Here is a 23,081-nt window from a genome sequence, read left to right as displayed (position 1 = left end):
CAGACCATCACCCCTGGGGAGACCAATCCACGACTCATCAGTGAAGTGCACTTTTTGCCAGTCCTGTCTGGTTCATCGACGGTGGGTTTGTCCCCATCGGTGACAACAGGCCTACAAGCCCTAGGTCCAGCCTCTCTCAGCCTATTGAGGACAGTCTGAGCACTGATGGAGGGATTGTGCATTCTTGGTGTAACCTTGGCAGTTGTTGTTGCCATCCTGTACCTGTCCCGCAGGTGTGATGTTCGGATGTACCGATCCTGTGCAGGTGTTGTTACACGTGGTCTGCCACTGCGAGGATGATCAGCTGTCCATCCTGTCTCCCTGTAGCGCTGTCTTAGGCGTCTCACAGTACGGACATTGCAATTTATTGCCCTGGCCACATCTGCAGTCCTCATGCCTCCTTGCAGCATGCCTAAGGCACGTTCACACAGATGAGCAGGGACCCTGGGCATCTTTCTTTTGGTGTTTTTCAGAGTCAGTAGAAAGGCCTATTTCGTGTCCTAAGTTTTCAGAACGGTGACCTTAATTGCCTACCGTCTGTAAGCTGTTAGTGTCTTAACAACCATTCCACAGGTGCATGTTCATTAATTGTTTATGGTTCATTGAACAAGCATGGGAAACAGTCTTTAAACTCTTTACAATGAAGATCTGTGAAGTTATTTGGATTTTTACAAATTATCTTTGAAAGACAGGGTCCTGAAAAAGGGAAGTTTCTTTTGTTGCTGAGTTTATGAGCTGATATCTTCTCAGACATGAGAGGATCTGTGAGGACAGTGATCTGATTGTCTGAAGAGTCTACCGTCTGTCACATTGCAAGGTCAATCAAAGGTCACTGGAACTAAAACAAACAAGATCTGTTCTAATAGACCCGTTACACACACGAAAATGCATGCACGCACGCACACACACAGAGACTTCCACTCAGAAAGCTGTAATACAGTGATTCTCAAGTTGACACAATAGAAAAGTGACACAGTCTATGGTTTATTCAAAGTATCATCTCTAAAAGGGAATATGAATCTGATATTACAACCTGGCTACATACATAAGTCTGTACTGTTCATCTATCTGTAGTAATCTTATATTCAAACATATTACAGAATGGTGACAATACAACATTCATTAGAAATTGATAAATACAAAAGAACGTGATGCTGAGGTGGGCACATGATGAAGTGTTGCAGTTCATTTAAACACAATATTAAATAAAAACAACACATATTCTACATTAAACAGTAACAGTCCATGTATACATTAACATCTTGGTCATCTTTAATGCACTGAGAACATAATATATCATTAACATAACACCAGTACCATAAGGAATAAACCCAGATTATTACAACAATATTAAATAGAGCATTTGACTGAAGCCCACTGTACTGTGAAATACTGGAGTGGACAGAGAGTGTACTGGAAGTACTGTACTGTGTTACAGACTCTGTGGTAAAGCCTTCTAAATGTGATTGGTTAAATGTGGGAAACATGGGAGTTGTAGTCAGGGAAAAAGAGACAACAGAGAGTGGAACAGAGATGCAGGGGAAGAGGTGATGGATAGAGGGAGAGATAAGTAAAGAGAGACTGAAGGACGGATGTACGGGGGTGAATCATTAAACAGAAGTAGCTGCGGAGTGTGTCTTCGTTAGCTCTGTCTCCATGGTTACGGAGATGGCAACAAGGCTCCGAGACGCCTTGAGGGTGACCTTGTCTCTGATAAAAACCCAACACTAAACACACACACAGCGAACACAAACCACAGGAGGCTGTTGAGGAGAGGATGGCTGGAATGGAGTGGTATCAAACACATGAAAACCATTCCATTTATTTTGTTACAGCCATTACTAAGAGCCCGTCCTCCCCAATTAAGCTGCCACCAACCTCCTGTGACACACACACTATCTGCACTTTAGAGACTATTTTCACCTCAGTGACTATCTGCACCTTAGTCTCTGAGGTGGTGGTGGTGGAGAAGGAGTGTGTAGTGGTGGTGGTGGTGTGTGTAGTGATGGTGGTGGTGTGTAGTGATGATGGTGGTGTGTGTAGTGATGGTGGTGGTGTGTAGTGATGGTGGTGGTGTGTGTAGTGATGGTGGTGTGTGGTGGTGTGTGTAGTGATGGTGGTGGTGTGTGTAGTGGTGGTGGTGGTGTGTGTAGTGATGGTGGTGGTGTGTGTAGTGATGGTGGTGTGTAGTGATGGTGGTGTGTGTAGTGGTGGTGGTGGTGTGTGTAGTGATGGTGGTATGTAGTGATGGTGGTGTGTAGTGATGGTGGTGTGTGTAGTGATGGTGGTGTGTGTAGTGATGGTGGTGGTGTGTGTAGTGATGGTGGTGGTGTGTGTAGTGATGGTGGTGGTGTGTAGTGATGGTGGTGTGTGTAGTGATGGTGGTGTGTGTAGTGATGGTGGTGGTGTGTAGTGATGGTGGTGGTGTGTAGTGATGGTGGTGGTGTGTAGTGATGGTGGTGGTGTGTAGTGATGGTGGTGTGTGTAGTGATGGTGGTGGTGTGTGTAGTGAGGGTGGTGTGTAGTGATGGTGGTGTGTGTATGTAACGGATGTGAAATGGCTAGCTAGTCAGCGGGTACGCGCTAGTAGCGTTTCAATCAGTTACGTCACTTGCTCTGAGATTTAAGTAGGGTTTCCCCTTGCTCTGCAAGTGCCGCGGCCTTTGTGGAGCGATGGGTAACGATGCTTCGTGGGCGACCGTTGTTGATGTGTGCAGAGGGTCCCTGGTTCGCGCCCGGGTCGGGGCGAGGGGACGCCATAAAGTTGTACTGTTACATTGATGCTGTTGACCCGGATCACTGGTTGCTGCGGAAAAGGAGGAGGTTGAAAGGGGGGTGAGTGTAACGGATGTGAAATGGCTAGCTAGTCAGCGGGTACGCGCTAGTAGCGTTTCAATCAGTTACGTCACTTGCTCTGAGATTTAAGTAGGGTTTCCCCTTGCTCTGCAAGGGCCGCGGCTTTTGTGGAGCGATGGGTAACGACGCTTCGTGGGTGTCAGTTGTTGATGTGTGCAGAGGGTCCCTGGTTCGCGCCCGTGTCAGGGCGAGGGGACGTACTAAAGTTATACTGTTACATGTAGTGATGGTGGTGTGTGTAGTGATGGTGGTGGTGTGTGTAGTGATGGTGGTGTGTGTAGTGATGGTGGTGGTGTTGTGTAGTGATGGTGGTGTGTGTAGTGATGGTGGTGTGTAGTGATGGTGATGTGTAGTGATGGTGGTGTGTGTAGTGATGGTGGTGTGTGTAGTGATGGTGGTGTGTGTAGTGATGGTGGTGTGTGTAGTGATGGTGGTGGTGTGTAGCGATGGTGGTGTGTGTAGTGATGGTGGTGTGTAGTGATGGTGATGTGTAGTGATGGTGGTGTGTGTAGTGATGGTGGTGTGTGTAGTGATGGTGGTGTGTGTAGTGATGGTGGTGTGTGTAGTGATGGTGGTGGTGTGTAGTGATGGTGGTGTGTGTAGTGATGGTGGTGTGTAGTGATGGTGATGGTGGTGTTCTATGATTTGAAACAGGAGGAGCAGGTCCCACCCCTGACAGAATTTAATTGCGGAGAGACGGTGTCAGGTTCTTCTGGTTGGAGGATATCATTCTCGTTGGCGATGATGTGCTTCACCAAACAGTTAGCTGCTTCATCTATATTCATATTCTCCTAGAGAAAGAGAGAGAAGGAGAGAGAGAGAGAGAGAGAGAAGAAGAGAGAGAGAGAAGAAGAGAGAGAGAGAAGAAGAGAGAGAGAGCAGAAGAGAGAGAGCAGAAGCGAGAGAGAGAGCGAGAGAGCGGAAGAGAGAGAGAGCGGACGGGAGAGAGAGAGCGGAAGAGAGTGAGAGACATAAGGGGAGAGGGGGGAAAATAATGTGATGAATTACTGTCCAAGACCACTGCATACAGTACATGTGAGTATGTTCGTTGTGTTTCTGTGTGGATATGAGTGTATGTTTGTGGCTGTGATGTGTGTTTGTGGCTGTGAGTGTGTTTGTGGCTGTGATGTGTGTTTGTGGCTGTGATGTGTGTTTGTGGCTGTGATGTGTGTTTGTGGCTGTGATGTGTGTTTGTGGCTGTGAGTGTATGTTTGTGGCTGTGAGTGTATGTTTGTGGCTGTGAGTGTGTTTGTGGCTGTGATGTGTGTTTGTGGCTGTGATGTGTGTTTGTGGCTGTGAGTGTATGTTTGTGGCTGTGAGTGTATGTTTGTGGCTGTGAGTGTGTTTGTGGCTGTGATGTGTGTTTGTGGCTGTGAGTGTATGTTTGTGGCTGTGAGTGTATGTTTGTGGCTGTGAGTGTGTTTGTGGCTGTGATGTGTGTTTGTGGCTGTGATGTGTGTTTGTGGCTGTGATGTGTGTTTGTGGCTGTGATGTGTGTTTGTGGCTGTGATGTGTGTTTGTGGCTGTGAGTGTATGTTTGTGGCTGTGAGTGTATGTTTGTGGCTGTGATGTGTGTTTGTGGCTGTGATGTGTGTTTGTGGCTGTGAGTGTATGGCTCCTCAGTAGTGCCAGTGTGATGTTTTGATGCTATGAACTAAAAGTTGAAGATCCAGGGCACTCACAGACACAGACACTCACTCACCCACATACATACACACTCACTCACCCACATACATACACACTCACTCACTCACTCACTCACCCACATACACACTCACTCACCCACATACATACACACTCACTCACCCACCCACATACACACTCACAGACCCACATACACACTCACTCACCCACCCACATACACACTCACGGACCCACATACACACTCACTCACTCACCCACATACATACATACATACACACTCACTCACCCACATACACACTCACCGACCCACATACACTCACTCACCCACATACACACTCACTCACGAGCTCACTCACATACACACTCACTCACTCACCGACCCACATACACACTCAGTCACGAGCTCATCTGTATCTCCTACCTATTGACACTAGAGGTCGACCGATTATGATTTTTCAACACCGATACCGATTATTGGAGGACCAAAAAAAGCCGATACCGATTAATCGGACGATTTGTATATATATATATATTTGTAATAATAACAATTACAACACTGAATTAACACTTTTATTTTAACTTAATAAAATACATAAATAAAATCTATTTAGTCTCCAATAAATAATGAAACATGTTCAATTTGGTTTAAATAATGCAAAAACAAAGTGTTGGAGAAGAAAGTAAAAGTGCAATATGTGCCATGTAAAAAAGCTATTGTTTAAGTTCCTTGCTCAGAACATGAGAACATATGAAAGCTGGTGGTTCCTTTTAACATGAGTCTTCAATATTCCCAGGTAAGAAGTTTTAGGTTGTAGTTATTATAGGACTATTTCTCTCTATACCATTTGTATTTCATATACCTTTGACTATTGGATGTTCTTATAGGCACTATAGTATTGCCAGCCTAATCTCGGGAGTTGATAGGCTTGAAGTCATAAACAGCGCTGTGCTTCAAGCATTGCGAAGAGCTGCTGGTAAACGCAGGAAAGTGCTGTTTGAATAAATGCTTACGAGCCTGCTGCTGCCTACCACCGCTCAGTCAGACTGCTCTATCAAATATCAAATCATAGACTTAATATAATAAACACACAGAAATAAGAGCCTTAGGTCATTAATATGGTCAAATCCGGAAACTATCATTTCGAAAACAAAACGTTTATTCCTTCAGTGAAATACGGAACCGTTCTGTATTTTATCGAACGGGTGGCATCCATAAGTCTAAATATTGCTGTTACATTGCACAACCTTCAATGTTATGTCATGATTATGTAAAATTCTGGCAAATTAATTACGGTCTTTGTTAGGAAGAAATGGTCTTCACACAGTTCTCAACGAGCCAGGCGGCCCAAACTGCTGCATATACCCTGACTCTCCTTGCACTGAACGCAAGAGAAGCGACAATTTCCCTAGCTAATATTGCCTGCTAACATTAATTTATTTTAACTAAATATGCAGGTTTAAAAATATATACTTGTGTATTGATTTTAAGAAAGGCATTGATGTTTATGGTTAGGTACATTGGTGCAACGACTGTGCTTTTATTTGCGAATGTGCTTTTGTTAAATCACCACCCGTTTGACGAAGTAGGCTGTGATGATTCGATGATAAATTAACAGGCACCGCATTGATTATATGCAACGCAGGACAAGATAGTTAAACTAGTAATATCATCAACCATGTGTAGTTAACTAGTGATTATGTTAACATTGATTGTTTTTTATAAGATAAGTTTAATGCTAGCTAGCACCTTACCTTGGCTCCTTGCTGCACTCGCATAACATGTAGTCAGCCTGCCACGCAGTCTCCTCGTGGAGTGGAATGTAATCGGCCATGATCGGTGTCCAAAAATATTGATCACCGATTGTTATGAAAACTTGAAATCGGCCCTAATTAATCGGCCATTCCGTAGGGCGACCTCTAGTCTCAACTGTTTGATAATGAGACTAAAACATAAATCCGTATGTTTATATGGTGGTGTGGTTTCTGTAATGAAGCCTTCGGGGCTGAGGTGAACTATGGGTTCAAGTCAGTAGAGGACAGGGTCAGTGATCACTAATGAGAAGTCAATGAGATGAAGAACATTAAGACAGGGATAAAAGTTTCCAGTCTGATTTTAGAACATTTCAGGCCTCCAGCAGCTGCTTCGCCAGCGACACACACACACACTCCCACTCACACACACACACAGACACGCACCCTCGCCCACACACAGGCACGCACCCTCGCACACACACACACACACACGCACCCTCGCCCACACACACAAACACACAAACTTCTTCCGATCACGTGGTGAGCTGAGCAGCAGAATTAATTAGGTGAATATTGAATATTCATGAGGGCTCATCAGGATTTGACATAGTGAAGTCTGCAGCAGACTTCCTCTCTAATAACCTCTTAGATTACCACAAACACACACACACAGAGAGAGAGAGAACTCTTTAATAACCTCTTACATTACCACATACACACACACAGAGAGAGAGACCTCGCTAATAACCTCTTAGATTACCACAATAATAATAACCTCTTAGATTACACACACAGAGAGAGAGAAATCTTTCACATGACCTATTATCAGAACTAAAGCTTGTTCGTAGACTCCTGTAATAGGCTTGTATCACCACAAACAATACAGAAATACAAAAATAAACACACACTTCAATTCAGAATGGGTTCATGTAACATAGGGGGGGCTTTATCTAATAGCAGGCACATGACACACACACACACACACACACACACAAAGCTCTTTCTGAGAAAATAAGTAATTTGCATCATCTAGAATTTCCACTAAGATGTAGTAATGTAACCTTCGGGGACATGGACTTGAGAACTCATCAACTACTGAAAGGCTGAAGGACTTGTCTAACTGTTCTCTATAACACGCTCGATATTTACATTTAAGTCATTTAGCAGACGCTCTTATCCAGAGCGACTTACAAATTGGAAAGTTCATACATATTCATCCTGGTCCCCCCGTGGGGAATGAACCCACAACCCTGGCATTGCAAGCGCCATGCTCTACCAACTGAGCCACACGGGACCTATCTATTCTATACACCACTCTCTATTCTATACACCATATAACTCTCTATATAACTCTCTACGTCACTAACACTCTCTATATCACTCTCTACGTCACTATCACTCTCTATATAACTCTCTACGTCACTAACACTCTCTATACCACTCTCTACATCACTAACACTCTCTATATAACTCTCTACGTCACTAACACTCTCTATATAACTCTCTACGTCACTAACACTCTCTATATAACTCTCTACGTCACTAACACTCTCTATATCACTCTACGTCACTAACACTCTCTATATCACTCTCTACATCAGTAACACGTCTATATATCCCTCTCTACATTACTCTCTATATCACGCTCTATATAACTCTATTTCACTCTCTACGTCACTAACACTCTCTATATCACTCTCTATATCACTCTCTACGTCACTATCATGTCTATATATCCCTCTCTACATTACTCTCTATATCACTCTACATCACTATCACTCTCTACACCACTCTCTACACCACTCTCTATTCTCTACACCACTCTCTATTCTCTACACTACTATCTATTCTCTACACCACTCTCTACTCCACTCTATATTCTCTACACCACTCTCTACTATCTACACCACTCTCTACACAACTATATTCTCTACACCACTCTCTACTATCTACACCACTCTCTACTATCTACACCACTCTCTACAACACTCTACTATCCACATCACTCTCTACACCACTCTCTATTCTCTCCAGTACTCTCTACAACCTACACCACTCTCTACACCAATTTCACTCTCCACCACTCTCTAATATCTACACCACTCTCTACAACACTATCGCTCTCCACATCACTCTATTCTCTACACCACTCTCTATTCTCTACACCACTCTCTACATCACTCTCTACAACACTCTCTACTATCCACATCACTCTCTACACCACTCTCTATTCTCTACAGTACTCTCTACAACCTACACCACTCTCTACAGCAATATCACTCTCCACCACTCTCTACTATCTACACCACTCTCTACACAACTCTACTATCTACACCATTCTCTACATCACTCTCTACAACACTCTCTACAACCTACACCACTCTCTACACCACTCTCTAATATCTACACCACTCTCTACAACACTATCGCTCTCCACATCACTCTATTCTCTACACCACTCTCTATTCTCTACACCACTCCCTACACCATTCTCTACACCACTCTCTATTCTATACACCACTCTCTATACCATTCTCTATTCTCTAACCACTATCTACACCACTCTCTACACCACTCTCTATTCTATACACCACTCTCTATTCTCTACACCACTCTCTAATATCTACACCACTCTCTACAACACTCTCTACTATCCACAACACTCTCTACACCGCTCTCTATTCTGTAACCACTCTTTGTCCTCTACACTACTCTCTACACCACTCTCTACACCACTCTCTACACCACTCTCTATTCTATACACCACTCTCTACAACACTCTCTACTATCCACAACACTCTCTACATCGCTCTCTATTCTCTAACCACTCTTTGTCCTCTACACCACTCTGTACACCACTCTCTACACCACTCTCTACACCACTCTCTACACCACTCTCTATTCTATACACCACTCTCTATTCTATACACCACTCTCTATTCTCTACACCACTCTCTATTCTCTACACCACTCTCTATTCTCTACACCACTCTCTACAACACTATCGCTCTCCACATCACTCTATTCTCTAACCACTCTCTACACCACTCTCTACACCACTCTCTATTCTATACACCACTCTCTATTCACTACACCACTCTCTATTCTCTACACCACTCTCTATTCTCTACACCACTCTCTACAACACTATCACTCTCCACATCACTCTATTCTCTAACCACTCTCTACTCTCTACACCACTCTCTACACCACTCTCTATTCTCTAACCACTCTTTGTCCTCTACACTACTCTCTACATAACTGTCTACACAACTGTCTACACAACTGTCTACACCACTCTCTATTCTATACACCACTCTCTATTCTATACACCACTCTCTATTCTATACACCACTCTCTATTCTCTACACCACTCTCTATTCTCTACACCACTCTCTATTCTCTACACCACTCTCTATTCTCTACACCACTCTCTACAACACTATCGCTCTCCACATCACTCTATTCTCTAACCACTCTCTACTCTCTACACCACTCTCTACACCACTCTCTACATCACTCTCTGTTCTCCACACAACTCTCTACAACACTATCGCTCTCCACATCACTCTATTCTCTAACCACTCTCTACATCACTCTTTGTCCTCTACACAACTCTCTACACAACTCTCTAAACAACTCTCTACATCACTCTTTGTCCTCTACATAACTCTACACAACTCTCTACATCACTCTACATCACTCTCTACATCACTCTCTACATCACTCTCTACATCACTCTCTACATAACTCTCTAAACAACTCTCTACATCACTCTCTAAACAACTCTCTACATCACTCCCTAAACAACTCTCTACATCACTCCCTAAACAACTCTCTACATCACTCCCTAAACAACTCTCTACATCACTCTCTAAACAACTCTCTACATAACTCTCTAAACAACTCTCTACATCACTCCCTAAACAACTCTCTACATCACTCTCTAAACAACTCTCTACATCACTCCCTAAACAACTCTCTACATCACTCTCTAAACAACTCTCTACATCACTCCCTAAACAACTCTCTACATCACTCCCTAAACAACTCTCTACATCACTCCCTAAACAACTCTCTACATCACTCCCTAAACAACTCTCTACATCACTCCCTAAACAACTCTCTACATCACTCCCTAAACAACTCTCTACATCACTCTCTACATCACTCTCTACATCACTCTCTAAACAACTCTCTACATCACTCCCTAAACAACTCTCTACATCACTCTCTAAACAACTCTCTACATCACTCCCTAAACAACTCTCTACATCACTCTCTAAACAACTCTCTACATAACTCTCTAAACAACTCTCTACATCACTCCCTAAACAACTCTCTACATCACTCTCTAAACAACTCTCTACATCACTCCCTAAACAACTCTCTACATCACTCTCTAAACAACTCTCTACATCACTCCCTAAACAACTCTCTACATCACTCCCTAAACAACTCTCTACATCACTCCCTAAACAACTCTCTACATCACTCCCTAAACAACTCTCTACATCACTCCCTAAACAACTCTCTACATCACTCCCTAAACAACTCTCTACATCACTCTCTAAACAACTCTCTACATCACTCCCTAAACAACTCTCTACATCACTCTCTAAACAACTCTCTACATAACTCTCTAAACAACTCTCTACATCACTCCCTAAACAACTCTCTACATCACTCCCTAAACAACTCTCTACATCACTCTCTAAACAACTCTCTACATCACTCCCTAAACAACTCTCTACATCACTCCCTAAACAACTCTCTACATCACTCCCTAAACAACTCTCTACATCACTCCCTAAACAACTCTCTACATCACTCTCTAAACAACTCTCTACATCACTCCCTAAACAACTCTCTACATCACTCTCTAAACAACTCTCTACATCACTCCCTAAACAACTCTCTACATCACTCCCTAAACAACTCTCTACATCACTCCCTAAACAACTCTCTACATCACTCCCTAAACAACTCTCTACATCACTCCCTAAACAACTCTCTACATCACTCTCTAAACAACTCTCTACATCACTCCCTAAACAACTCTCTACATCACTCTCTAAACAACTCTCTACATCACTCCCTAAACAACTCTCTACATCACTCCCTAAACAACTCTCTACATCACTCCCTAAACAACTCTCTACATCACTCCCTAAACAACTCTCTACATCACTCCCTAAACAACTCTCTACATCACTCCCTAAACAACTCTCTACATCACTCTCTACATCACTCTCTACATCACTCTCTAAACAACTCTCTACATCACTCCCTAAACAACTCTCTACATCACTCTCTAAACAACTCTCTACATCACTCCCTAAACAACTCTCTACATCACTCTCTAAACAACTCTCTACATAACTCTCTAAACAACTCTCTACATCACTCCCTAAACAACTCTCTACATCACTCTCTAAACAACTCTCTACATCACTCCCTAAACAACTCTCTACATCACTCTCTAAACAACTCTCTACATCACTCCCTAAACAACTCTCTACATCACTCCCTAAACAACTCTCTACATCACTCCCTAAACAACTCTCTACATCACTCCCTAAACAACTCTCTACATCACTCCCTAAACAACTCTCTACATCACTCCCTAAACAACTCTCTACATCACTCTCTAAACAACTCTCTACATCACTCCCTAAACAACTCTCTACATCACTCTCTAAACAACTCTCTACATAACTCTCTAAACAACTCTCTACATCACTCCCTAAACAACTCTCTACATCACTCCCTAAACAACTCTCTACATCACTCTCTAAACAACTCTCTACATCACTCCCTAAACAACTCTCTACATCACTCCCTAAACAACTCTCTACATCACTCCCTAAACAACTCTCTACATCACTCCCTAAACAACTCTCTACATCACTCTCTACATCACTCTCTACATCACTCCCTAAACAACTCTCTACATCACTCCCTAAACAACTCTCTACATCACTCCCTAAACAACTCTCTACATCACCCCCTAAACAACTCTCTACATCACTCCCTAAACAACTCTCTACATCACTCCCTAAACAACTCTCTACATCACTCCCTAAACAACTCTCTTCATCACTCTCTACACCACTCTCTACATCACTCTCTACATCATTCTCTACATCACTCTCTACATCATTCTCTACATCATTCTCTACATCACTCTCTACATCACTCTCTACATCACTCTCTACATCACTCTCTACATCATTCTCTACATCACTCTCTACATCATTCTCTACATCATTCTCTACATCACTCTCTACATCACTCTCTACATCACTCTCTACATCACTCTTGTTTTTGAGTGAAGAGACTGAAGAGTACATTCCATTCCAAGGAGTTGTCCCCTTACTAATGGCCTCTCCCTCTCCCATTCATCAATCCGACTGGATAGGAGAAAGTATATGTTGAACTAACGTCTGGACAGCTACAACTTTTCAGCGTGAAAGGCAGCTCATAAATCTGGTAAATCACGGTAACGACCTTTCACCTTCTTCTGACTCTCAGAATGTTGAGCTCCACTGGCACATGGGTTGTCAGGATAGGAGAGTTGTGTGTGTGTATGAGTGTGTGTGTGTCTGAGTGAGTGTGTATGTCTGAGTGAGTGTGTCTGAGCGAGTGTGTGTGTCTGAGTGTGTGTGTGTCTGAGCGAGTGTGTCTGAGCGAGTGTGTGTGTCTGAGCGAGTGTGTGTGTCTGAGTGTGTGTGTCTGAGCGAGTGTGTCTGAGCGAGTGTGTCTGAGCGAGTGTGTCTGAGCGAGTGTGTCTGTCTGTGTTTTGACTTTGATCCAAAAGACTGTGCTCACTTTTCGTTCATCTGTGAAATTCCACAGCTGTAGAAGGTGAGTGTGTGTGTGTGTCAGTGTGTGTAGGTGTGATAAGACGTTTTCATGAAACTGCTTCTTTGTGTGTGTGATTGCGTGTGTGTGATTGCGTGTGTGTGCAGATGCGTGTTCTCACCTTGGCAGAGGTCTCGTACCATCCCACAAAGCCATTCTCCTGACAGAACTTCTCCATCTGGATCCCGTTGTTGGTCAGCACGTCCCGCCCCTGGTCGCACTTATTAGCCAATAGCACAGCGGCCACATTTTTCCCATTGGCCAGTGTGAGTTTAGAGTCCAGGTCCTCCTTCCACTTGGTGACGGCCTCGAAGGAGGAAGGCCGCGTCATGTCAAACACGATGAACGCCCCCATGGCTTCACGGTAGTAGACCCGGGTCATGTTCCCAAAGCGCTCCTGACCTGACACACACAAAGTGTTGTTGGTTAGTACTGACAGTAGTAGACCCTCGTCATGTTCCCAAAGCGCTCCTGACCTGACACACACACAGTGTTGTTGGTTAGTACTGACAGTAGTAGACCCTCGTCATGTTCCCAAAGCGCTCCTGACCTGACACACACACAGTGTTGTTGGTTAGTACTGACAGTAGTAGACCCTCGTCATGTTCCCAAAGCGCTCCTGACCTGACACACACACAGTGTTGTTGGTTAGTACTGACAGTAGTAGACCCTCGTCATGTTCCCAAAGCCCTCCTGACCTGACACACACACAGTGTTGTTGGTTAGTACTGACAGTAGTAGTAGACGCTACACCATGGCCTTGTGATAGAACATGTTTGTCTTGTTGCCATACCACCCCTGACTCTAATACCATATCACAAGCCCTGGTAACACCACTGAGATGAAAGTTACCTATTGCCTCAGGGCAAAGAGTCCCCTACGCAGTCCTGGTCACAGTCCTGGTCACAGTCCTGGTCACAGTCCTGGTCAAAGTCCTGGTCACAGTCCTGGTCACAGTCCTGGTCAAAGTCCTGGTCACAGTCCTGGTCAAAGTCCTGGTCACAGTCCTGGTCACAGTCCTGGTCAAAGTCCTGGTCACAGTCCTGGTCACAGTCCTGGTCACAGTCCTGGTCACAGTCCTGGTCAAAGTCCTGGTCACAGTCCTGGTCAAAGTCCTGGTCACAGTCCTGGTCACAGTCCTGGTCACAGTCCTGGTCAAAGTCCTGGTCACAGTCCTGGTCAAAGTCCTGGTCACAGTCCTGGTCACAGTCCTGGTCACAGTCGGGGAAGGTCACATTCCTAAACCATTCCCGGTAAAATACAACAAGGTGGACCAACAGGGTACATCTCACGCCACACACAGATCAAATCAAATGTTATTTGTCACCTGCATCGAATACAACAGGTGAAATGCTTACTTACAAGCCCTTAACCAACAATGCAGTTTAAAGAAAAATACCTACAAAAAAATTAAGAAATAAAAGTAATAAATAATATATACATGGGACGGAACAAGACAAAGACAAAGACGTCTGACTGCTACGCCATCTTGGATATATACAGGGGGTACCGGTACAGAGTCAATGTGGAGGCTATATACAGGGGGTACCAGTACAGAGTCAATGTGGAGGCTATATACAGGGGGTACCGGTACAGAGTCAATGTGGAGGCTATATACAGGGGGTACCGGTACAAAGTCAATGTGGAGGCTATATACAGGGGGTACCGGTACAGAGTCAATGTGGAGGTTATATACAGGGGGTACCGGTACAGAGTCAATGTGGAGGCTATATACAGGGGGCACCGGTACAGAGTCAATGTGGAGGCTATATACAGGGGGAACCGGTACAGAGTCAATGTGGAGGCTATTTACATTTACATTTACATTTAAGTCATTTAGCAGACGCTCTTATCCAGAGCGACTTACAAATTGGTGCATTCACCTTATGATATCCAGTGGAACGACCACTTTACAATAGTGCATCTAACTCTTTTAAGGGGGGGGGGGGGGTTAGAAGGATTACTTTATCCTATCCTAGGTATTCCTTAAAGAGGTGGGGTTTCAGGTGTCTCCGGAAGGTGGTGATTGACTCCGCTGACCTGGCGTCGTGAGGGAGTTTGTTCCACCATTGGGGTGCCAGAGCAGCGAACAGTTTTGACTGGGCTGAGCGGGAACTGTACTTCCTCAGAGGTAGGGAGGCGAGCAGGCCAGAGGTGGATGAACGCAGTGCCCTTGTTTGGGTGTAGGGCCTGATCAGAGCCTGAAGGTACGGAGGTGCCGTTCCCCTCACAGCTCCGTAGGCAAGCACCATGGTCTTGTAGCGGATGCGAGCTTCAACTGGAAGCCAGTGGAGAGAGCGGAGGAGCGGGGTGACGTGAGAGAACTTGGGAAAGTTGAACACCAGACGGGCTGCGGCGTTCTGGATGAGTTGTAGGGGTTTAATGGCACAGGCAGGGAGCCCAGCCAACAGCGAGTTGCAGTAATCCAGACGGGAGATGACAAGTGCCTGGATTAGGACCTGCGCCGCTTCCTGCGTGAGGCAGGGTCGTACTCTGCGAATGTTGTAGAGCATGAACCTACAGGAACGGGTCACCGCCTTGATGTTAGTTGAGAACGACAGGGTGTTGTCCAGGATCACGCCAAGGTTCTTAGCACTCTGGGAGGAGGACACAATGGAGTTGTCAACCGTGATGGCGAGATCATGGAACGGGCAGTCCTTCCCCGGGAGGAAGAGCAGCTCCGTCTTGCCGAGGTTCAGCTTGAGGTGGTGATCCGTCATCCACACTGATATGTCTGCCAGACATGCAGAGATGCGATTCACCACCTGGTTATCAGAGGGGGGAAAGGAGAAGATTAATTGTGTGTCGTCTGCATAGCAATGATAGGAGAGACCATGTGAGGATATGACAGAGCCAAGTGACTTGGTGTATAGCGAGAATAGGAGAGGGCCTAGAACAGAGCCCTGGGGGACACCAGTGGTGAGAGCACGTGGTGCGGAGACAGATTCTCGCCACGCCACCTGGTAGGAGCGACCTGTCAGGTAGGACGCAATCCAAGCGTGGGCCGCGCCGGAGATGCCCAGCTCGGAGAGGGTGGAGAGGAGGATCTGATGGTTCACAGTATCAAAGGCAGCCGATAGGTCTAGAAGGATGAGAGCAGAGGAGAGAGAGTTAGCTTTAGCAGTGCGGAGCGCCTCCGTGACACAGAGAAGAGCAGTCTCAGTTGAATGACTAGTCTTGAAACCTGACTGATTTGGATCAAGAAGGTCATTCTGAGAGAGATAGCAGGAGAGCTGGCCAAGGACGGCACGTTCAAGAGTTTTGGAGAGAAAAGAAAGAAGGGATACTGGTCTGTAGTTGTTGACATCGGAGGGATCGAGTGTAGGTTTTTTCAGAAGGGGTGCAACTCTCGCTCTCTTGAAGACGGAAGGGACGTAGCCAGCGGTCAAGGATGAGTTGATGAGCGAGGTGAGGTAAGGGAGAAGGTCTCCGGAAATGGTCTGGAGAAGAGAGGAGGGGATAGGGTCAAGCGGGCAGGTTGTTGGGCGGCCGGCCGTCACAAGACGCGAGATTTCATCTGGAGAGAGAGGGGAGAAAGAGGACAAAGCACAGGGTAGGGCAGTGTGAGCAGAACCAGCGGTGTCGTTTGACTTAGCAAACGAGGATCGGATGTCGTCGACCTTCTTTTCAAAATGGTTGACGAAGTCATCAGCAGAGAGGGAGGAGGGGGGAGGAGGGGGAGGAGGATTCAGGAGGGAGGAGAAGGTGGCAAAGAGCTTCCTAGGGTTAGAGGCAGATGCTTGGAATTTAGAGTGGTAGAAATTGGCTTTAGCAGCAGAGACAGAAGAGGAGAATGTAGAGAGAAGGGAGTGAAAGGATGCCAGGTCCGCAGGGAGGCGAGTTTTCCTCCATTTCCGCTCGGCTGCCCGGAGCCCTGTTCTGTGAGCTCGCAATGAGTCGTCGAGCCACGGAGCAGGAGGGGAGGACCGAGCCGGCCTGGAGGATAGGGGACATAGAGAGTCAAAGGATGCAGAAAGGGAGGAGAGGAGGGTTGAGGAGGCAGAATCAGGAGATAGGTTGGAGAAGGTTTGAGCAGAGGGAAGAGATGATAGGATGGAAGAGGAGAGAGTAGCGGGGGAGAGAGAGCGAAGGTTGGGACGGCGCGATACCATCCGAGTAGGGGCAGTGTGGGAAGTGTTGGATGAGAGCGAGAGGGAAAAGGATACAAGGTAGTGGTCGGAGACTTGGAGGGGAGTTGCAATGAGATTAGTGGAAGAACAGCATCTAGTAAAGATGAGGTCAAGCGTATTGCCTGCCTTGTGAGTAGGGGGGGAAGGTGAGAGGGTGAGGTCAAAAGAGGAGAGGAGTGGAAAGAAGGAGGCAGAGAGGAATGAGTCAAAGGTAGACGTGGGGAGGTTAAAGTCACCCAGAACTGTGAGAGGTGAGCCATCCTCAGGAAAGGAACTTATCAGGGCGTCAAGCTCATTGATGAACTCTCCAAGGGAACCTGGAGGGCGATAAATGATAAGGATGTTAAGCTTGAAAGGGCTGGTAACTGTGACAGCATGGAATTCAAAGGAGGCGATAGACAGATGGGTCAGGGGAGAAAGAGAGAATGTCCACTTGGGAGAGATGAGGATCCCAGTGCCACCACCCCGCTGACCAGAAGCTCTCGGGGTGTGCGAGAACACGTGGGCAGACGAGGAGAGAGCAGTAGGAGTAGCAGTGTTATCAGTGGTAATCCATGTTTCCGTCAGTGCCAAGAAGTCGAGGGACTGGAGGGAAGCATAGGCTGAGATGAACTCTGCCTTGTTGGCCACAGATCGGCAATTCCAGAGGCTGCCTGAGACCTGGAACTCCACGTGGGTCGTGCGCGCTGGGACCACCAGGTTAGAGTAGCAGCGGCCACGCGGTGTGAAGCGTTTGTATGGTCTGTGCAGAGAGGAGAGAACAGGGATAGACAGACACATAGTTGACAGGCTACAGAAGAGGCACAGTTCTGGGTACAGAAGAGGCTACGCTAATGCAAAGGAGATTGGAATGACAAGTGGACTACACGTCTCGAATGTTCAGAAAGTTAAGCTTACGTTGCAAAAAATCTTATTGACTAAAATGATATAGTACTGCTGGCTGGTGAAATAGGCTAGCTAGCAGTGGCTGCGTTGTTGACTTTGTTTGAAAGTGTAGCTGGCTAGGTAACCTCTAACTGGCTAGGTAACCTCGACAATTACTCTAGACTACACAATTATCTTGGATACAAAGACGGCTATGTAGCCAGCTAAGATCAAACAAATCAAACTGTTGTACTGTAATGAAATGAAATGTAATACTACCTGTAATACTACCTGTGGAGCAAAGCGGAATGCAACTACTCACTCCAAACCAAACCGGAAGTGCGTATCGTAGAGGGAGAGGCAATAGAAGTGTTGTTTCTTGTATTATTGTCTTTTGTGTCTTTAGAGGACTGCTTCACCTTAATGTCCCCTTTCCCTTTTCTTCTGTCCTTATTTTGTCCCACTTTGTCCCTTCTTTGTCCCTTCTTCTCTTCTGCCAACTAGACACTCCTTGTTAGCTAGCTAGCTTCTTTCAGGAATGTCCCTAGCAACTGCCTAGCAACAGGTAAACAACTTAGCTAGCTAAGAAAACGGTATAATTTTATGAAAAATTGTTACTTTTTCAAAAGCCTTTCTTCTTTGTTTGCTGCTTGTTTGGTCTCCTATTCAGTTTGCAGTTTTCTTTTGATTTTTTTCGATGTACTTTACTCTAAAAAAACATTTAAATTTCAATATTTGTAGGAGCTCATCTTTTCAGCTGCTGCTGCTTAATTTGGAACTCCGGAACGGGGAGGGCTATATACAGGGGGTACCGGTACAGAGTCAATGTGGAGGCTATATACAGGGGTTACCGGTACAGAGTCAATGTGGAGGCTATATACAGGGGGTACCGGTACAGAGTCAATGTGGAGGCTATATACAGGGGGTACCGGTACAAAGTCAATGTGGAGGCTATATACAGGGGGTACCGGTACAGAGTCAATGTGGAGGTTATATACAGGGGGTACCGGTACAGAGTCAATGTGGAGGCTATATACAGAGGGTACCGGTACAGAGTCAATATGGAGGCTATATACAGAGGGTACCGGTACAGAGTCAATGTGGAGGCTATATACAGAGGGTACCGGTACAGAGTCAATGTGGAGGCTATATACAGGGGGAACCGATACAGAGTCAATGTGGAGGCTATATACAGGGGGAACCGGTACAGAGTCAATGTGGAGGCTATATACAGGGGGTACCGGTACAGAGTCAATGTGGAGGCTATATACAGGGGGAACCGGTACAGAGTCAATGTGGAGGCTATATACAGGGGGAACCAGTACAGAGTCAATGTGGAGTCTATATACAGGGGGTACCGGTACAGAGTCAATGTGGAGGCTATATACAGGGGGAACCGATACAGAGTCAATGTGGAGGCTATATACAAGGGGTACTGGTACAGAGTCAATGTGGAGTCTATATACAGGGGGAACCGGTACAGAGTCAATGTGGAGGCTATATACAGGGGGAACCGGTACAGAGTCAATGTGGAGGTTATATACAGGGGGTACCGGTACAGAGTCAATGTGGAGGCTATATACAGGGGGTACCGGTACAGAGTCAATGTGGAGGCTATATACAGGGGGTACCGGTACAGAGTCAATGTGGAGGCTATATACAGGGGGTACCGGTACAGAGTCAATGTGGAGGCTATATACAGGTGGTACCGGTACAGAGTCAATGTGGAGGCTATATACAGGGTCTACCGGTACAGAGTCAATATGCGGGGCACCTGTAGTAATGGTTTTTCCAAAGACAGCACAACTCACATGACAGACAAAGGAGTCTGATGAGGAATTTCACACAGACAACTATTATTATAGATATAAAGGGAGAGGAGAGGGAGAGAGGTCATCGTGTCTGTAAATTCCTCTGCTAACAGCAGTGTAATAAGTACACGTGGAATGTTTTACTCTGACTCCCTCTCCCATCACTGACTTCTATAGTCATTATCAAAGCTGTTTACCAGTGTGTTCAGCCATTATCACTGACTTCTATAGTCATTATCAAAGCTGTTTACCAGTGTGTTCAGCCATTATCACTGACTTCTATAGTCATTATCAAAGCTGTTTACCAGTGTGTTCAGCCATTATCACTGACTTCTATAGTCATTATCAAAGCTGTTTACCAGTGTGTTCAGCCATTATCACTGACTTCTATAGTCATTATCAAAGCTGTTTACCAGTGTGTTCAGACGTTATCACTGACTTCTATAGTCATTATGAAAGCTCTTTACCAGTGTGTTCAGACATTATCACTGACTTCTATAGTCATTATCAAAGCTGTTTACCAGTTTGTTCACGGCCATAGTCTTTGATAGGGCCCAATCCCAAATGCCCCCCCTAGATCCAGTGGTGTAAAGTACTTCATAAAAAATAATTTAAAGCACTACTTAAAGGAAAACTCCACCCAAAAACTATATTACGGTATTTGTTTCATTAGTCCATTGTTGATATAGTCCAAAAATGTTTTGCTTGTCAGCAATCAAGTTAAGATATGTTTGCATGTTATGTCTTGAAATGTGAATGCTGACATTCAAAATGTAGTTTGTTGAGGTGCATTACTGTACTATTTATGTTTTTGACAACTTTTGCTTTCGTACATTCCTAAAGAAAATAATCTAGTTTTTACTCCATACATGTTCCCTGACATGCAAGAGTACTCGTTACATTGTGAATCCTGAGAAGGACAGGAAAATTGTCCAAATCACACTTATCAACAGAACATCCCTGGTCATCTACTGCCTCAGATCTGGAAGACTCACTAAACAGAGAACACCCCTGGTCATCCCTACCGCTTCTGATCTGGCGGACTCACTAAACAGAACATCCCTACCGCTTCTGATCTGGCGGACTCACTAAACAGAACATCCCTACCGCTTCTGATCTGGCGGACTCACTAAACAGAACATCCCTGGTCATCCCTACCGCTTCTGATCTGGCGGACTCACTAAACAGAACATCCCTGGTCATCCCTACCGCTTCTGATCTGGCGGACTCACTAAACAGAACATCCCTGGTCATCCCTACCGCTTCTGATCTGGCGGACTCACTAAACACAAATTATTAGTTTGTCAATTATTTGTGTTTGGAGTGTGCCTCTGGCTATCCGAATTTTTTAAATATTTTTTATAATATACCGTTGGTTTGCTTAATATAAGGCATTTAAAATGACTACTTATATATATATATATTTTTTTTTTTAAGTATGTTTAAAAACCAAATACTTTCTCAAGTAGTATTTTACTGGGTTACTTTCACTTGAGTCATTTTCTATTAAAGTATCTTAACTATTACTCAAGACAAATGGGTAATTTTTCCACCACTGTCTAGAGCCTACGCCCTACACATGATTGATTGGATTTGTAAAAGCAATATGCTGAATCTTCCACCTGTCAAATACTCTCAGCTCTCCACAAGTGCATAGGGTCTAGACTACAGGTACATCTGGGATGGGGCCTAGGTGTGACATTCTACCAGGGCATGATTAATGGAGCACGGCTAGGCAGAAACTCCAGTCTGAATTAACATCAGCTGACTACCAACTGACAGTATCAGCTGAGCAACCAGCCACACTCCTATTTTCAATTTAAGTTGACCACTTCGACATGAGTTCTCCTGGATCAACTTTGTGTTGGTGCACATAATGCTGCTAGATCTGTTTCATTCCAAAGTTCTGATCATGTAGTGGCAGGGTAAACAGTCAAAACCCCTGTACCATAAAGGTTGAGACCTCTTAGCAGAGGCCATACTTAAGACTGGGACGTTGCAATAATGTCTCATTAAGGAATACAACCATTTAAATGAAGGATATGAGAAAACATTACACAATATCCCTCTAAACGAAGCAACGCATTCAGCTATTCTGAATACAATAGGCTGCACCGCAGAAGGTGGAGACGGCATTCCCGATCCCAGAAGAATCCTGTCGGTTCCTATTCACAATAAGCCCATTCTGAGCCCCAAATCTCCCTCACGAGTGCTAGACACATGACTGTACATGCGGGCGTGCGCCCCGGCTGTATAGGCCAGAGCGCATGGGACTGGTGATGGAGAGCGCGCGCAGCAGTCCAGGGTGCGTCAGAAGAATTTCTCTAATAACCGACACTCACTTGAGGTTCGATGAACACCGTATGTGTATAGGCCTTAACTGTCCACGCTTCCCAACATTTGCATACGAACAGAATCGTTGGCCTATGAAACATTGATAATACGTATGTCTGATACTGTACGTGGCCGTCGGTATACAAGTCCAATCATTTTGATAGTCTAATGATCACTCCAAAGAAACTAGTATGTAGTGAACGGAACCGCCGACCTGACACCACTACAGTTCCCTCCCTGCGTCTTACGCTGGAACGTCAAGTGGCCAAATAGCATAACACCAAAACGGGCCTGCCTGTGTTCCCATTTGATTACTGTCACGCGTAATGAGTCGCCTACCTGCTATGTCCCATAACTGTAGCCGAACAGTCTCTTGCTCCCAGTTAAGGACCTTCAGGGCGAAGTCCACTCCTATCGTGGCCCGGTAGTTGGGGCTGAAGTTCTGGTGAACATAGCGCTTGATGATGCTAGTCTTCCCCACCCCCAGGTCCCCTATTACCAGGATCTTATAGAGGTGCTCCTTGTAGTTGTTCTGCATGGCGACCGCGGAGCGCTACGGTAGAGCATTAATACACAGTGAGGGGAGAGGGGAAGAAGATGAGGCGCGAGAATGAGGAGCGGTGCGCTCTAACGACCCGGAAGGAACGCCCAGAGAAGTGGGGAAGAAAAGTGAACATCGGGACCTTGTGACTCGCCAGGCTCAGCGCGAGGTCAGACGTGAGCGCGTGGGGCTGGGCTACCCCATCTGAAGACTGAAGTCTCGCCTCGAGTTTGTTCCTCTCCAAATATCCGAGTTAGTTGTGCAACTCCAGAAAGGATGTGCAAG

At 45.4% G+C, this 23,081-nt stretch overlaps 1 protein-coding gene across 1 annotated transcript; it reads right to left on the bottom strand.

Moving 5' to 3' along the window:
- Positions 1–962: 962 nt before the first annotated feature.
- LOC139548269 (ras-related protein Rab-38-like) lies at positions 963–22,901 on the bottom strand. Its single transcript, XM_071357832.1, has 3 exons — positions 22,595–22,901; positions 13,238–13,518; positions 963–3,647 (listed from the first exon to the last, which is right to left on the bottom strand). Exons 1-3 carry the CDS (start codon positions 22,791–22,793, stop codon positions 3,495–3,497), a joined length of 633 nt encoding a protein of 210 aa, XP_071213933.1. The 5' UTR covers positions 22,794–22,901; the 3' UTR covers positions 963–3,494.
- Between the last annotated feature and the right edge of the window lie 180 nt (positions 22,902–23,081).

This window comes from Salvelinus alpinus, chromosome 21 (assembly GCF_045679555.1).
Source record: "Salvelinus alpinus chromosome 21, SLU_Salpinus.1, whole genome shotgun sequence".
NCBI lineage: Eukaryota > Metazoa > Chordata > Actinopteri > Salmoniformes > Salmonidae > Salvelinus > Salvelinus alpinus.
The sequence above is the reverse complement of the archived record's forward strand: the minus strand, read 5'-3'. Positions and strand labels throughout refer to the sequence as shown.